This window comes from Rhincodon typus, chromosome 30 (genome assembly GCF_021869965.1).
Source record: "Rhincodon typus isolate 14 chromosome 30, sRhiTyp1.1, whole genome shotgun sequence".
NCBI classification, from domain to species: Eukaryota; Metazoa; Chordata; class Chondrichthyes; order Orectolobiformes; family Rhincodontidae; genus Rhincodon; species Rhincodon typus.
Window position 1 is genome coordinate 24382040 of NC_063361.1, and position 18074 is coordinate 24400113.

Here is an 18074-nt window from a genome sequence, read left to right on the forward strand (position 1 = left end):
AAGCTTCCAATATTACTAAATTATTTCTATGAGATGCTTCTCTGATCTCAGTGTTTAAATATTGCCCATTATATCATTGTTGTCAGAAGGTCTTTTAACTTCCATTAGAGTCTTGCCTCCTTTACTGTTCCTTAATTCTATTTATACAGTTTTTATTGCCCCTTCTTTCTGCTGTATTGTTGTCTTTCACCAAAAAATGCTATTTCGGCCCATTTGACCTAATTCCCGATTCTTTCAGAAGATTCAACAGCCTGGCACACCACAAGGACCCAATCTTGCCCAATTTATGATTAGATCTCTAGAACAACTACTACACGTTTACCCTTCATGTGTTCAACCCATTCGCCTTATTTCTCATAATATCTGCATTTCTGTAATCATTTGGGTAGCTGACCCCATCTTATCCATAGTCATATATTTCTCACAGTTTTGATCGACTGCATATTTGATTGCTAATATTCTGCATATTGTTATATTGGCAACAACAAAAACTATTTACACTTGTATAGTACAGTTAATTTAGTAAAGCATCTGACAGTATTTTATAAAACTGATTTGACACCTAAGATATTGGGGCAGATGGCCAAACAATTTCTGAAAAAGATAGGTTTTAAGAATGCCTTAAAGGAGGATGTGTCGGAGAGATTTAAAGAGAGAATTCCCTAGCTTAGGAGCCAGGCATTTGATGGCATCAACATCAATAGTGGAACAAATAAAATGGTGAAAGTTTAAGAGGCCAGAATTACATGAATACAGATATCCTTGAGGTTTTATGGCTGAGGCGACTGCAGAGATAACAAGGGCTGGAACAGTGGAAGGACTTGAAAATAACGATGGTGAAATAACTCCACAAAGGCCGGTATTCCATCACCAAGTTGCTCTTTATTTACATGTGCATAGTACATGACACTAGCACAGAGATGGATCCTAGAGACAGTAGAACCCCTGACACTCCTGTTTACATCTGTCAGCCAGGACTCCCCAACTGGACTTAGCTAACAGCCTCAATCAGGAAAGTCATTCCTTAAGATCCACCTGGCTGACATCATTCCAATCACTACAGATGGCAATTTAAAAATCAGGTCATTGCTTCACCAAGAGCCAAGGTTTTTATTTTGTAACTACTCCTTTATTCTCAATGGGTATTTTATTATTAGTTCCTATAATCTTTGTGTTCGGGGAATATTTCTTTTATCTTTATCTCAGTTTGTACTCCAATCCTCATACAATTCTGAGGTAAATATAAAAGAGTTATGCAACTTTTATGGCTCAATAGACTGTCAGGCTATTGTATTTATTTTATTCATGTTTGTTTTAGTGTTAGCTATTATTTCCCATATAGAATTAGGGTGGTAACCAGCAGTTTTGATGTCAGCTAAATAATCTGGTAAATGATTACCCCAGTGAGGTTCAGAATGATTCTTAACTTTCTAGTGTGGTGAATGCGCATTATCTTTTTGTGCAACATGGTGACTACTTTACCTGGACAGTTATGAGGAAAGATTGGAGAGTTGGGACTGTTTCCCTTGGAGAGGAGAAGGCTAAGAGGAGATTTGATACATGATTTCAAGATCATAAGGGGTCTGGACAGAGTGGATAGACAGAAACTGTTCCCACTGGGTAATAAATAGTGACCCGGGGATGCAGTTCTAAAGTGTTTGCAAAATGAGCAAATGTAAAGTAGAAATAACATTTTCACTTAGCAAGTAGTGTGTGTAAGGAATGCACTGCCTGGAAGTGTGGTAGAGGCATGCTCAATTGAGGCATTCAAAAAGGCCATGGGATGAATGATTGAATTGAGACACAGTGCAATATTACAGGAAAAAGGCAGGAGGTGGTTAAGATGCTCAGAGAGCCATTGCAGGCACAACTGGCTGAATGGCCTCCTTCTACACTGTAAGATTTCTGTGACTCCGATTCAGTGACAATAATTTCAGCTTTACAATGTGAAATATTTTCCATAGCAGCTTTATGCATCACAAGAATCACATTTGTGCAAAAGTCTTGATTTTTCCAGTGAAACCAGATAATACTCAAAATAAAAGTGGAAACTTTACCACGTGGCTTCCTTCAAATCACCAGACGAGGCCAGGAGTCGCTACATGTCCAGGGGCTAGGGCCGGTTTGAGTGCTTTCCAGTAATGAGGCGTTCTTCATTTGTAGCAGAGGAAAGGTTTGTGTTACTGATGCATCGTTTGATCTACCTACATCTGACACTTATTACAACTGTAACAGAAGACAGTAAATATAGTAGCTTGAAAAACAGAATTTCAGCAATAGCTATCTAGCTGTACTGTTATGTAATGAAACAATCTTGGACATGTGTGCTTGGATTTTACTGAGGTCTATGAATCAAAAAATTACACATGATTAAAAAAAATCCTCAATATGGCCAATTCCTCTCTTCACTAAGTATGCATTTATGCTATGATCTCAGTGTTAGAACTCAGGGCCTGAACTTTATTTTCCCTTAACTGCACTGTCAGTCTAAATCAAGACCTTTTCACACAAAACCGTTTCTTTATAACAAGGTGTAGAGCTGGATGAACACAGCAGGCCAAGCAGCATCAGAGGAGCAGGAAGGCTGACGTTTTGGGCCTAGACCCTTCTTCAGAAATGGGGGAGGAGAAGGGGGTTTTGAAATAAATAGGGAGAGAGGGGGAGGCGGATAGAAGATGGATAGAGGAGAAGATAGGTGGAGAGGCGACTCGGGGGAAGTTGCGGTCCTTGAAAAATGAAGATGTTCACCCGCACATCTGCTAATGTGGTATACTGCATCCGCTGTTCCCGTTGTGGCCTCCTGTACATTGGGGAAACCAAGCGGAGGCTTGGGGACCGCTTTGCAGAACACCTACGCTCGGTTCACACTAAACAACTGCACCTCCCAGTCACAAACCATTTCAACTCCCCTTCCCATTCCTCAGACGACATGTCCATCCTGGGCCTCCTGCAGTGCCACAACGATGCCACCCGAAGGTTGCAGGAGCAGCACCTCATATTCCGCTTGGGAACCCTGCAGCCCAATGGTATCAATGTCGACTTCACAAGCTTCAAAATCTCCCCTCCCCCTACTGCATCCCAAAACCAGCCCAGCTCGTCCCCGCCTCCCTAACCTGTCCTTCCTCCCACCTATCCCCTCCTCCCACCTCAAGCCCCACCCCCATCTCCTACCTACTAGCCTCATCCCGCTCCCTGGACTGACCTATCTCCTCCCTAACTCCCCACCTACACTCACCTTTACTGGCTTCATCCCCGCCTCTTTGACCTGTCTGTCTCCTCTCCACCTATCTTCTCCTCTATCCATCTTCTATCCGCCTCCCCCTCTCTCCCTATTTATTTCAGAACCCCCTTCCCCTCCCCCATTTCTGAAGAAGGGTCTAGGCCCGAAACGTCAGCTTTCCTGTTCCTCTAATGCTGCTTGGCCTGCTGTGTTCACCCAGCTCTACACCTTGTTATCTCAGATTCTCCAGCATTTGCAGTTCCTACTATCTCTGAAACCGTTTCTTTACAGTTGTCTGTGAAAATGACCAAGAAACTCAAATACATACTGAGATGTTTAATGATAGTTGGAACCAACTTCTTGAGTCTCTGTTTGTTTGTGTTCTTACTGAATATGTTTAAAATCTGCTTCAGACTTAATCTTCTGCTGGATGACTAACAACTTGGCAAGAGTTTGCAGACATTGCATCAGCTGTAATGGAGAATGTGGCCCCTGACTGTCAACCACATTTTCTGTTTCCTGACCTGCGCATTTCTTTTCTGAGGCTCTACTATCTTCATAAACATTCTGCTTTCCGGCACCATTTCACAGCAGCAAATTCAATGTTGCTCCTACAGACTAGAGGAAACTGGGGAAAGTATTTGCAGACAATACGAGACCATGCAAGTGTAAAAGAACTTTATTTAACCAGACCAGAAAAGTTTGTCTCTGGCAAATGCAGTTAGGGCCCAACATTTACTAGCATTTAGTTCATAGACGGTATAGGGGATACAGTCAAGTAACATACATTTTTACACTGCAATCAATCATGTACTTATGTTATGACAGTTTTAGATGTACTTGTTCCACTTCATTCCTCTCCAGACTTTTATTTTATTCAGTGGATATGGGCATGATTGGCTAGACTAGCATTTATTGCCCAAATACTATTTACTCTTGAGAAGGTGGGGGTGAACTGCCTTTTTGAACCATTGAAGTCCATGTAGAGTAGAGACACCCACAACACTGTAAGATGGGGGAAGTTCCAGGACTTTGATCTGGTGGCAATGAAGGAACAGCAATATATTCCCAAGTCAGGATGGTGAATGTTTATATGTTTCTTTTTTAATTTACTCATTCTCGGGGGGGAAGCCTTGTTGGCAAAGCCAGCACTTGTTGCCAATCTTAATTGCCCTGGAGAAGCTAGTGGTGAGCTGCCTTCATGAACGACTGCAGGCCATGTGATGTAGGTGCTGTGAGGAAGGGAGTTTCAGGATTTTGATCCAGGGACAGTGAAGGAATGGAGATATAGTTCCAAATCAGGATGGTGTGTTAGTTAGAGAGAAACTTGCAGATTATGGTGGTTTGTGTATGCCGCTTTTCTCGGGGCTAGAGTTTGAGTGTTTGGAAGCTGTTCTTGAAGGAGCTATCGTGAGTTGCTGTAGTGCATTTTGCCACTGCGCTCCAGTAGTGGATGGGGTGAACCTTGAAAGTGTGGATAAGTTTTGATCCAAATCACGTCAGGGTTCTTAAATGTGTTGTTGGTGCAGAATTCAGGCAAGTGAACAGTAATACACTCCCAATTTGTGCTTGTAAATGGCAAACAGATTTTGGAAGTCAAGAGATAAGTTACCCATTGTTACATTGTTTGGTTAGGAGAGCAATGTTTTCAGTAAGTGTAGTGAGCATGTAATTGTAAACTGGAAACTTTTGACAACTGCAAATACATATTCCTTACAGAAAATGAAAAGCTATTCACGTGTTGTGATGAAAAACAATTCACATGTTGCACTTGCAATCACTTTGGATTTATGGCAGTATCTTTCTCACGCTAATTATGCACATATGCACTAGATCAACATCCTCAAACTTACTCCCTAAAAATATATGGCTCAGATTTAATCTCTGCTTGCAGCCACACTTCTCATCAATATTGTTGACATAGTTGTGAAATGAATCAACAGTAATGTTTATTCACAGTTGCATATGTCATCATCTTTCCTACAAAATAGGTTTCAAAGTTCTCCCGTCATGGAGTTAACATTTCCTATTAGTGGACATTGTTTAAGGTAGAATGTAATTCAGATTGCAGCTGGAATGATTTGTGCATTACCTGTGCCTTCAGCCATTTCCCTGAAGAATATTGGTTCCCCTGGGGGCAGAGCTAATGAGGTTATGCCAAGACAACCAACAGTTGAGCTGACTCATTGATATCGGTGCAGAGGGATTGCTCCAGTGGTGCAGTGGTAGTGGCTCTACCTCTGGGCTGGAAGGCCTAGGTTCAAATCCTACCTGCTTCAAGGTGTGTCATAACCTGTCTGAACAGGTTGTTTAAAAATATCTATGGGCTGTGAAGGCAGTGCCTCAGGCAAGTAGGCTCACATTCTTGTTTGCATGGTAGTTGCTGTTGGAAAAGTTGGGCTCAATGTTAATATCCCCAGCGCCCCCATTTGACATTGCTTGCAGAAATAGCAATAACAATAACACTAATGAAACATTGTATTTGTAAATGACACTCACTGCTGAGTTACAGTGACAATGTGCATTCTGTATCCTGAGATTCTACTTTTCAGTATTAAAATAACACAAAAAAGGTTAGAAAATGAAAACGGAAACTGTGAACAGGACCCCAATCCATACATGCCTGTTACCATTTCATGGTGGTGGGTTTTCAGGAATCTGAATCTCTAGGCATTGAGGGGCAGGACATTTCATGAACATATTTTAATTGGGCTCCCACAATTAGGAGCTTGATTTAAATATTATTGTTACCGTTTGGATTTCCCAGATGTTGGTAGCAAAGAAAGGGATTTGGCAGCTGGTGTCTCAAGCCAAGTGCCTTCTTAATAGCACTCCTGTGGGCTAGGCACAGAAGACGTGCTCCCACTCTTCTCCCCAGACTTGCAAGGAAGTCTTCTGCTTCTTTTAAAGTCACAGAGTCAGACAGCACAGAAATTAAAATCCTATTCATTCACAGGCTGTGGGTGTCGCTGTCTGGGCCAGCATTTATTGCTCAGCCCTAGTTGCCCGGAGGGCAGTTAAGAGTCAACCACATTGCTGTGGGTCTGGAGTCGCTGGTAGGCCAGACCAGGTAAAGATGGCAGTTTCCTTCCCTAAAGGACATTAGTGAACCAAATATGTTTTACTGACAATTAACACTGGTTCCTTGGTCATCCTTCAATTCTTAATTCCAGACCTGTTTTACATCAATTATGCCCTCTGCTTCTACTATGCCATAATAGCAGAACAGTCCTTTCTTCCACAACAAGCCCAGATAGCTTTTCTCTTAATGCCATAATCAGGATCCTAATGTCACAGTCTAGATGCTGGTTTTCCTGCCATTTGGCTGGTGAACACATACAAGATTCTGAAGGAGATAGCAAGAACTGCAGATGCTGAAGTCAGAGTCATTACAATGTGGGGCTGGAGGAACACAGCAGGCCAGGCAGCATCAGAGGAGCAGGAAAGGCAACATTGCGGGTTTACACCCTTCATCATGTGAAGATTCTGAAGGAGTTTGATCGAGCACATGCTGAGGGGTCGTTTCCGTTGGCCGGTGAGTCTAACACACAAGGACTCATCTCAGATTTTTTTTAGGACACCAATGAGGAGAACGACTTTATTCAAAGGTTTGTGAATCTTTACAAAGCACTACCCCAGAGGTTTGTGAATGCTGTATTGTTGAATACATTAATGCAGGGATAGACAGGTGTTTGGTGTCTCAGGGAATTGAGGGTCATGAAGAGTAGGGGAGAAAGTTGATTGAAGCCTGAGATTAGCTATGATTGTGTGGAATGGTGGAGCTGACTCAGTGCGCCGTAAGGTCTACTCCTGCTCCTATCCCTTGTGTTCATATGCCAGGCAGGAAACTAAAGAAAAATGATGATAATGAGGTCCAGCCATTACATTCAGTATGACTTCCACGTCTTTGGCCTTTCCCAATGTCTCAGCTGGCTTCCCAGTAACCTTCCTCTGGAATATTAAGGTGGTGTTAAGCTTTTTAAGTGATGTTAAGGTCCTCAAAACGGGTAAAATGGTGAATGTCCTTGGTGTATCGTGGATACCTAAATACAAAGCAAAACTTTGCTCTGCCAAAGGAAGAAAAACTCTCCAAATGCATCTACAAACAAAATCTAAACTTTCTCTACTAACATGACTTTAAAAAGAAAAACTTTGTTATATAGTGCCTTGACTGACCTCCAGTTGTCCCAAAGTGCTTCACAGCCAATTGAATACTTGTTGAAGTACAGTCACTGCTGTAACATAGAATTATGGCAACCAATCTCCACAAAACCCATTCCCACAAACTGCAATGTGGTAATTATCAGCTCAACTGTTTTAATAATGTTGGCGGAGGGATACATAATAGCCAGGACAGTGGAGGGAACTGGCAGCATCTGTGGGAAGAAAGCAGAGTTCATGTTTTAAGCCCAGTGACTCTTCACCAGAACTGAACTTGAAAAGTTAACTCTTCTTTCTTCCCACAGTTACTACCAGACCTGCTGAGATTCTCCCGCAATCTCCCTTTTTATTTCAGATCTCTAATATCAGTAACTATCTGCTTTAGTTTATAGTAGAGAGAACTCTCTTGCTCTTTTTCTAACTAGTGCCATAGGATCTTTTACACCCTAAAAGGGCAGAAAGAGTCTTGGTTTATTCTCTTATTTAAAAGATAGAATTTCTGAGTTGACAATTTCTGCTTCTTCATAAGCTGCCGATTCCCTCATCTCCAGTGAGATGACACCACCCAACACGTTCCCCTCCCTTGTCAAAATTTCATAGACACCATTCTCTTCGGACAGCCTTGTCCGCTCTTCCTCCACGCCCAATACCTCCCCATACCACTACAGCATCTTGCCATACACTCACAAGTGTTACACTTGCCTGTTTACCTTCTCCTTCCTCACTATCCAAGGTTTCAGACACACCTTCCAAGTGAAGCAGCAATGTACCTGCACTTCAATCAACCTAGTCTACTGTATTGACTGCTAACAATGTTTTCTTCTCTACATTGAGGATTTAAAACGCAGGGTGAGAGATCGTTTTGTGGAAAACATATGTTCTGTCCATAGAAGTAACCCTGAAACTTCCAGTTGCCTGCCACTTCAACATACCACTGTCTTCCCTGGGCAACGTTACTGACTCAGACAAAATGCAGTGCTCCAGAAAAGCTCAGGACAAGCTGGAAGAACAGCATCTTAGTTTCTGCTTGACGACTTTGCCGCCTTCAGAACTCAACATCGAGTTCAATAATTTTATGGCCTGAACATATGATGGCATAATGGTTAGCACTGCTGCCTCACAGCACACGAACCTGGATTCCATTCCAGCATTGGGTGACTATCAGTGTAGAGTTTGCGATATTCTCCCCATGTCTCTATGGGTTTCCAGTGGATGCTCCACATTCCAAAAGGTTAGGTGGGATTTGCCATGGTAGATGCACGGTGAGGGTGGGGGTTGGGTCTGGGTGGGATGCTCTTTGTAGGGTTGGCACAGACTTGATGGGCTGAATGGCCACTAGCTACACTGTACACAGTCTAATAATTAGATATAGATGACTTCACACTTAATTATTTTCCGGTAATATATTTGTACCTGCAGCATTATAATGAATAAATGAATGCTTTGAAGTGTTCTTCAGTCGAAGAAAGCAGGAGCTCAGTGTAATTGACAGTTCAAAATGATGATGATGGAGCAACGGCTCAAACGCGAGAAGGCGTCTGTCCCACGGGCCGCTCCGTACTTTGCTCTGCGCATGTTCCACGGGCCGCTCCGTACTTTGCTCTGCGCATGTCCCAAGGGCTGCTGGGGACCGAGAGGGGATATTGTCAAAGTATTTTCTTCAAAATAGAATTAACGGCTTTGGCGCGATGGCTTTTCAATGTCAGAAGCAATGCTACATGAAGGAGGTAAGAATACCTGGAAATAGTGAAATCATTCCCTCCCCTCCCCTCCCCCACTCTCTCCCATTCCCTTCCCCCTCCCTCCACTTCCCAGGTAGAATTAAAATCTGCTCCAAATCTTCACCATCCCCCAACCCTACCTTCACCCACCCCAGAGCTGATCCATGACCTCTGTCCTGGACCTGATTCCTGTCTGATACCATCACCGACATCCACCCCCACCAACCTGCCCCCCCCCACAAAGCCCTGCAAGAGGTCTACCCTCCCAAATAAAAGCACCACTCGAGCACAACAACCAACCCAAGTCAAAACCCTGATGTAACCTTACCATTCAACTGCTTCGTTCCTATCCACTGAGCACCTGTAGCCCACATCTAACTGGCACCCTACATCCCCCACCCCTCTCATCTGCCATCCTATCCATAATCCAATTGGCACCCACCTCAACCCACCCACGATCGAGGAGACAACAGCCTGATTGACTGGCACAGCATCCAGCACCTTCAGTATTGAGAGTGTGCACCACAGATGCATGGTGGCAGCACTGTGTGCAGTCTACAAGATGCACTGCCGCAATTCACCCAGGCTCTTTGAACAGCACCTTTCAAGCCCATGACTTCCAGACCTCGCAGGATTAGGGTAGCAGATACATGGGAACACCAGTACCTGCAAGTTCATCTCAAAGTCACACAACATCCTGCCTAGGAACTGTAACACTGCTTCTTCATTGTCACTGTGTCAAAATATTTATGATTTAAAATAAACGTTATAGTATTTATAGGCTCAGTTAAATCAACCAGGTGGTGGTGGTGTCCGTGCTGACAAAGTGGCTTTGTGTGTTATTGAATGTAAAAAGTGTTGTGATTTCCAAATGATATAAAGAACAAAGAACAATTAAGCACAGGAACAGGACATTTGGCCCTCCAAACCTGCACTGACACATTTTGCCCTTCCGTATTAAAACCGTCTTCACTTACAGGATCCATATCCCTCTAATGCAACACAGTGGCTGAATGGTTAGCACTGCTGTCTCACAGTGCCAGGAGCCTGGGTTCGATTCCCCCTCAGACAACTGTCTGTGTGGAGTTTGCACAATCTCCTCATGTCTGTGTGGGTTTCCTCCGGGTTCTTCCCACAGTTCAAAGATGTGCAGGCTAGGTGGATTGGCCATGCTAAATTGCCCATCGTGTTCAGGGATGTGTGGGTTACAGGAAAGGGGTCTGGGTGGGATGCTCTGAGGCTCAGCATGGACTTGTTGGGCCGAAGGGCCTGTGTCCACACTAGGGATTCTATGGATTCTATTCTATGGATCTATTCCCTTCCTATTCATGTATTCATCCTGGTGCTTCTTGAATGCAGCTGTTGTGTCTGCTTCCACCACTTCGTTTCGCAGTGTGTTCCAGGCACTCTCTACCCTTTGTGTGAAAAACATACCTTGCACATCTCTTTTTTTAAACTTCCCCTACCCCCCACCCTGCACCTTGAACCTGTGTCCCCTAGTAATTGACCCCTCCATGCATACTTTCCACTGTATCCATGCCATTCACGATCTTATAAACTTCTATCAAGTTGTCCCTTAACCTCCTGTGTTCCAGTAAAAACAAACCCAGTCTATCAAAAATTTCTCCATAGCTAAAATCCCCCATGCCAAGCAGCAGCCTGGTAAACCTTCTCTGTACCCTCTCCAAAGCATCCACATCCTTCTGGTGGTGTTGTGACCAGAACTGTATGCAGACAAACTAAAGTTCTATAAAGCTGCAGCTTAACTTGTCCATCCCCTTCCAATGAAGGCGAGCATGCCATACACCTTTTTTTACTGCCTTATCTACCTGTGCTACCACCTTCAGTGATCTGTGGACCAGCACACCCAGATCCCTCTGGATATCAATACTCCTAAGGGTTCTGCCACTCACTGTATAATTTCCACCTGTACATGACCTTCCAAAATGCATGACCTCACATTTGTCTGGTTTAGACTTCATCTGCCATTTTTCTGCCCATGCCTCCCAACTGATCTAAGTCATATTGTATCCTCTGACAATTCTCCTCACCATCTGCAACTCCACCAATCTTGGTATCGTCCGCAAACTTACTTATTAGACCAGCTATGTTTTCCTCCAAATCACTTATATAGACCACGAGCAGCAGAGGTCCCAGCACTGATCCCTGTGGAACACCACTAGTCACGGCCCTCCATTCTGAAAAGCATCCTTCCACTGCTACCCTCATGTCTCTTATGACTAAGCCAGTTCTGTATCCATCTTGCCAGCTCACCCCTGATACCATGTGACTTCACCTTTTGTACCAGTCTGCCGTGAGGGACCTTGTCTGTGCTGTTGGGTTGTATATATATATACCTGTGGGAGAATTTTGGCTTTTTTGTGGGCATCCAGTGGCTGCAAATGAAGCAATTATTGGCCCAAAACCCCCTCTGTCATTGGTGCCTCTTGTGGTTCTTTGTCCCTGCCCCTTTTCTTTTACAATGTTTTTTCAAATGTTATATGATGTCAAAATTTAACTTATTTTGTAAAGTTCAATACAACAAATACAGTCAGTATAGTGTTTAGCATTCTGAATTCTCGTTATATCTACAACTAGATTTTATATTTACGATATGAATTTTGTGTCAAGCATACAGCCAGGTTTTCCAGCTCCTTGATCTGCTTTGGCAGGAGTATTTTTGTAGCTTTTCTACATCTAGGTTTTCAGACAGTTGTCCCATGCTTTAATGTGTGTACCTCAGCATCTAGTCCGGGACCTTGAAGTGTGCTGGTTTGCGCCGTTCAGTTGTCTCTGCTCTGAAAGGTCGGCAGGCATTGGGCAGTTCCAAGTGTGTCTTTCATGCATAGATAGACCTTCAGCAACTGTTGATGCGTGACTCAACAAGCTTCCTTTGGGAACAGTAGAGAACAGAATCTTTCTTCTAATCTTACAAAAATGCCTGTTATCTCTTAACCAAATGTCTGTTGGATTGTCTGATGTCTTAAATATCGTAACCAGTCTTTTTACAAATGGGGAGTGACCTGTTATGTATTTCTAAAAATTTCTGTACTTATCTCAGTCTTTTCACTGGTGCAAATGTTTATCTTTATTTTCTTAATAACTTTAATATGCATGTCTTAGCAATATAATACACCAGTCCTGTTTTTCTTGCAGCTTGTGTTTTATTTGTATGATGCATTATATTTCAGTTTGAAACCCTGGTGGTATCATGTATTCCAGCAGAGTTGAAAATCACTGGGAAAAAAGAAACTCTGAAAGGTTTTAACGTGATTCTTGAGGACACTTTACTGTTTCCAGAGGGAGGTGGACAGGTCAGTGGTTTGTTTCTCAAAGGGTTGTGTTTATTTGTGCTGTAATTGGGAGTCGGAGTGAGTGCACTTTCTGCATGTGCAGGTGCAGCGTCGGACTGTCTCAAGCAAGAATGCTTTTAAGTTCAGTGCTACTTTTTGCTGCTAAATGATGTGCACCTACCATCTTGGCGAGAGAAGCCACAGTGTAAGCTGATTGTGTATGTGCAACTTTTCCTGATGCCCTTTGCAATTACTGCAGGAGTTGTAGTGTTTTTAAAGAATTGGATGGTTTAAGGTAGGTTCTGAGTCCTATTTAGTTGAAGGGCATCTTTTAAAATGTATTAGTAATGATAGACAGTCCTCCCACCCATCTAAATTATTATACAGTACACATAAAATATATTTCAATGACATACTTAAAAATGACTATTTGCTTACAGATATCAGTGAGATGGATCTGTCTGCTTCTTACTGCAAAGTCTCTCTATCCCTGGTAGGAACCTGAAGCACTCAGCTGGAGATAAAAAGAGCTGAGAGAGAGGACTGGAGCCAGAGATGCAGGGGAAATGTAGGACACAGCGCATCTCTGACCACCAGTGTCTCATTCAGTCTTGCTAAGTACCCTGGGCAGTTGCCCTGTTGCTGATATATAAGGCCAGCTCTGTACCTCAAATTGTTCGGATTTTATCCGATTTGAGACCCATTTGTTTAAAGTGATTTGCAGTGATACATATGAAAGATGACAGACAAAACAAACCAGTCTGGTCCTTAGAGTCTGTACCCCACAATTCTGATCCCTTGTCAATCACAACATAAATATTATCAGCAGCAACAACCCCCCAGAAAAATTTTTATGACCTCGTAGAACAGGAAGAAAATGAGATTTAAAACTCAGGCCATTTTGAAGTAAAATATATGCAAATCTCCTCCCTGACCCTTTTTTATGATTAAACCTAAATTAAGACATCATCCTGGCTCTATTAACATTACCTTTTGTAGGATGTGAAAGTGACAGTTTAACTGCAGTGAGATTAGTGATTAAAAGTAGCAGGAATGAACCTGTCTTGTGGGGAGCTTTAAACTAATTTTGAAGTTTGTGATGCAGTAGTATAATTGTAATCTCATGTTGTTGAGATGATAGAATGTTGGATGAAGGCCCGATGTTGCTTAGCGTAATTGCTTCTGGACCTTTCTTTGACCTTGTCCTTAATAAATTTTATTTTCACTTTTAATAATTGCCTTCTGAAAGATGGGCATAAAAGTGCACATGTATCGTTACATTGCCTACAGCACCACCAATTGCTGGAACCTAAAACCAATTTTGGAAGTGTTGACATATTTCATAGGGTTGACATGACTACTGCAACTGTAGCAGTTAGGTGGTTAAATAGTTAGGCAGTTGTTTTTGACCAGCAATTACGCAATGTGCTGTAAATCTCTATGATTCTATGAAAATATACCAATTTCAGGTTGTTCATTAAGGTAATGGTTCTAGAAAGGTGAATGTTAACATTAACCTGCATTAAGCTTCACCCAATCTGATGATGTCATACAGTCTTGGGAAAGAATAAAGAATCTAGTTTGAGGTGCCAATGGGATCCAGTGTGTCATTTCTGGCTCCTGATAATCTTGATAGTGATGTCCAACCAGCCAATGTAACTTGCACCTATTGCTAACATGCAATAAACAACATCTTGTTGTTAACACAAGTACCTCTTTTTGTTAAGACTCACGAGTTGTTCATCCTCCACCACTGTTCACCATATTCTAAATGTGGTCTAACTGGTGTCTTGTGTAGTTTTGGCAAGACATCCATATTTTAATACTTTGTTTCCTTTGAATTAAAGGCCAATATTCCATTTGTCTTCACTATTCTTGCTGAAATTGAAAGTTAGCCTTTTGTGATTTATGCATGAGGACTTCAAATCTGTGTTGCAGCTTCCTGCATTGTATTCAGCTTTCCCTGTTCTTTCTGTCAGAGTGCATGATCTCACATTTTCCAAATTATATCCCATCTGCCAAATTTTTGCCCAGTCTCTCAACCTGTCTATATCACTGCAGACTTGCTATTTGTCTTCCCACCTATTTTTGTGTCATCTGCAAACTTGGCAATGGTATGTTCAGGTCCCCCAAATCATTCATATATGTTGTAAAAGGTTGTGGCCCCAGCACTGATACCTGTGGCACTTCACTATTTAGCAGTTGCCATCCTGAAAATGCCTCTTTATCTCAACTCTCTCTGTTTCTCTCTCCCAATACTTGGCTAACCCACTATCTAAGTTAACATACTACCCTCAACATTGTGGATTCTTATTTTAAGGAGCCTAATGCACAGAACATTGTCAAGTGCCTGGTGCCGTTTGGAACTGCAAATATATTACAATTACCAGTTGTCCTTTCTCTATTCTGCTGGTTACCTCCTCAAAGAATTTGTCAGGCAAGATTTCCTCTTTATGAAATCATGCTGACTCTGCTCGATTATATCATGTATTCTTAAGTGCACTGCTATTGTGTCCTTTATAATAGACTCTTATATTTTCCCAATGACAGATATTAAACTAACTGGCCTATCATTAGCATTTTTTGGCTCTCTTCCTATACAATTAAGGGGCTACATTGGTAGTTTTCCGATCCTCCAGGACTTATTCAGAATTCAATGATTCTTGGAAAATTATAACCGGTCCATCCACTATCTCTGTAGTTACATTAATATCCTAGGATGCAATCCATAAGGTCATGTCATGAGGATATGAAACTATCTAATTCACCCAGAAGACATCCGTGGACAGTGAATTAAGATGTCCAACCAAATCAGCAGGTTGAAGTAAATAGCTTGTGTACTTCACATATCTTCAGCAGATTGTTCAAATTTTTTGTTGCAAAATGCAGATGAGCTGCATGGAACAAATGGAAGCCAGACCAACAACCATAGATTTGTGGGCAAAAATAAGAAATTGCTTGATCTAACAATTCAGGATACTGCAAGGAAGAAAGTAGTTGATTCCACTGAACAGCTGTCTTCCATGATGGCCATTCATGAGCTTAAAGATACCTCAGATGATGCTATGGAGCAACAACTGATTTAGCAGGAAATGTTCTTCTGCACAGGGAATTCAGGAAAGTTTAAGGTCCTCCCAATACAGTAATGGGATTAGCAGGAATTCCATACTTTGCGAAGGACATCTAAGGTTTAAAAGATCTTCCAGTGGAGAAATTATTTACAGATGATCAGAATCAGGGTCAACAGTCCTCAAACTGAAGACTTGCCATTCTTTCAAGTCTAAAGAGAACACTCTCTGCAACAGGTGTGAAACCATCAGACCACCTAGATTTGTGAAGTCGTAGACTTATTGGGGGAGGAGCCTAGTGGTAAATGTAAAAGTAGTTTTAAATCTGGAATGTATTAATGTTAACAAGGGAGCAAAAAAACTTATGGGGAGATGTTGTATGATCGAATGGCTCATGTTGGAGACTGCATTAAGCTCCACCCAGTCTGATGTCATACATTCTTGGAAGGAGAATGAAGAGTCCAGCTTGAGGTCCTGAGGGTGTCAAACATGTTATTTCTGACTCTCGATAGTCTTACGAATTATATCTAAACAATCAATGTAACTATTGTAAATAAACTACACCTTTTTGTTAAGACAGATGTCTTTTATTGTTAAGGCTCACTGCTGGTTCATCTTTTACCACTGTTGACCAAGCAGGGCCTTATCCTCCATACAGAAAGGAGGATTAGTTGGAGCATTCTACCCCAGTCATTAATTGGTAGTGATTGGTTCCACAGAACATACAACACAGTGCTAATTAACATCTTATAATAAATGGGCTAAAAGTCTAAGTCAGACTTTATGGGAATTTGATATGAAGCCATTTGGGTTGATAGTTCCGATTAAAGATTCCGAACCCCTTTATTGGAATGGAATGACATAGAAACAGTAATAGAAATACTGGCTACCGCGTGCTCTTGAGACAATCTGGTTTCTGGCAAGCACATACCAATTCTGCCCTGCTGTTGGAGCCAAATAGACCAATCAGCCATGTTAGAGGTTGGACTGTAGAGACTTCAGTAATGTAGAAAGATTGACATGATAAACCAACTCTCATTTGGTATTGAATATTGGAAATGCTTTAATTATTACTGGAATTGAAGTTTTGCCTGTGCTTAAAAAGCGATGAAAATAATCTTTTGAAAACTTCATACAATTTATTTCTTAAAGCCAGATGACCGTGGGTTTATAAATGGCATCCCTGTGTTACGAGTAACAAGACATGGGCCAGAGGCTGTTCACTTTGTGCAGTCATCCTTGGAGCCTTTATCTAAGGTTCAGGTGAAGATTGACTGGGAAAGACGGTTTGACCACATGCAACAACATTCAGGTACTCGATATGAACTTTCATTGAATTTTTAGGATGTTTTGGGTTGCTCAAAAATAAGCCACTTACTTTACTGCTTGAAAGCAGTGGGAGCATCCTCCCATCTTCCTGCTCTGAAGATCCCATTTTGTCAAAGGGAAGTTCATTTACAAAAATTGGTAAGGACCGTAGAGGTAAGCCCTAACGCTAGAGTTTGGGCTCTTGTCACACTTTGATCAGTTATAAATTGATATCTCAACAGGAGTTGTTAAATTGTTCAATTAAATTAAAAATGCAATTTTTTTGGATAGATTTAACTATTTTCTAAGTTTAGACGTAGAGTTGGACTGAAAATGTCTTCAATATTGACATTCCACGACACTGTATTGCTTAGAACATACACTTATAGAAAGTGTTCTGCTCCCATGACATGCATTATTATGTTGACTAGATATAATGCAGAAAGCTTGTAGCTGTTCAGCCCAATTCTTTTCATTTTGTTGACAGGAATCTGTTGGATTGTCTTTATCTATATGGGGAATGAAGTAATGATGTTTCAGGGTGGGCCTGTCAGGGATCTCAAATGATGCTATCAGTGTAAGGGAGTAGTGGAGACTGAATTTTGGAGTTCCCAAGTCCCAGGCTTCCTCCAGGGCATGACCACAGCCCCCCTCTTCCCCAGTTGGACTTGAGACTGACCAATGGTTATGAGGTTCAACGTAGGTGAAAGTAGAGATCATGGTTGTGGCACCAATTGGCCAGCCAATCACTTTTTTTGTCTTAATTGGCCTCCTAGCTTTCCGAGGGAATTGAAATCCCAAATTACCCGACCCCTCTAACCTGTGCTTATTGACAAAGTCTGAGTGGATGTCTCATGCAGACTCTTCTCAATAATTACACTGGAAAACATTTACCCTATCCATTTTGCAGCCTTTTTCTTTTAAGATCTTATTAAATATCTGATATCTTCAATGAAAAAGGTTTCTAATTTCTGGAAAATTTCATTTTGGTTTTCATTTTTGCATTAAATTATGTCTGGCACTTTTACTTGAGAATAAGTCTAGATCTTTTTATTGCATTTTTTTTCAGGACAACATTTAATTACAGCCATAGCAGATTTGATGTTTGGTTTCAAAACAACCTCATGGTAAGCATAAATTATAAGTAGAGTTATGTTCTATGTAGGGAATCGTTTCCTGATTGCATTTGTTTTTCCCTTCAGATTGCATTGTTAAATAATTATTAATTAATGTTCGGTTATGGGCAGAATGAGAAAAGAACATTGCGCCTATCGTTCCAACTGGAGTCAATGACTGATTTTAT

General features: G+C 41.7%; 1 protein-coding gene across 3 annotated transcripts in view; it reads left to right on the plus strand.

Moving 5' to 3' along the window:
• Positions 1 to 8953: 8953 nt before the first annotated feature.
• The window catches only part of aarsd1 (alanyl-tRNA synthetase domain containing 1), a 28302-nt gene continuing 19181 nt past the window's right edge, over positions 8954 to 18074 (plus strand). Inside the window, exons 1-4 of one of the 3 annotated variants that reach the window (XM_048614374.1) lie at positions 8954 to 9108; positions 12294 to 12416; positions 16616 to 16775; positions 17841 to 17898. In XM_048614374.1, coding sequence (XP_048470331.1) covers positions 9070 to 9108; positions 12294 to 12416; positions 16616 to 16775; positions 17841 to 17898 — 380 coding nt within the window. In that variant the 5' untranslated portion in view covers positions 8954 to 9069. The remainder of the gene's footprint in view (positions 9109 to 12293; positions 12417 to 16615; positions 16776 to 17840; positions 17899 to 18074) is intronic. The other 2 variants (XM_048614372.1, XM_048614373.1) reach the window with 2 other exon arrangements.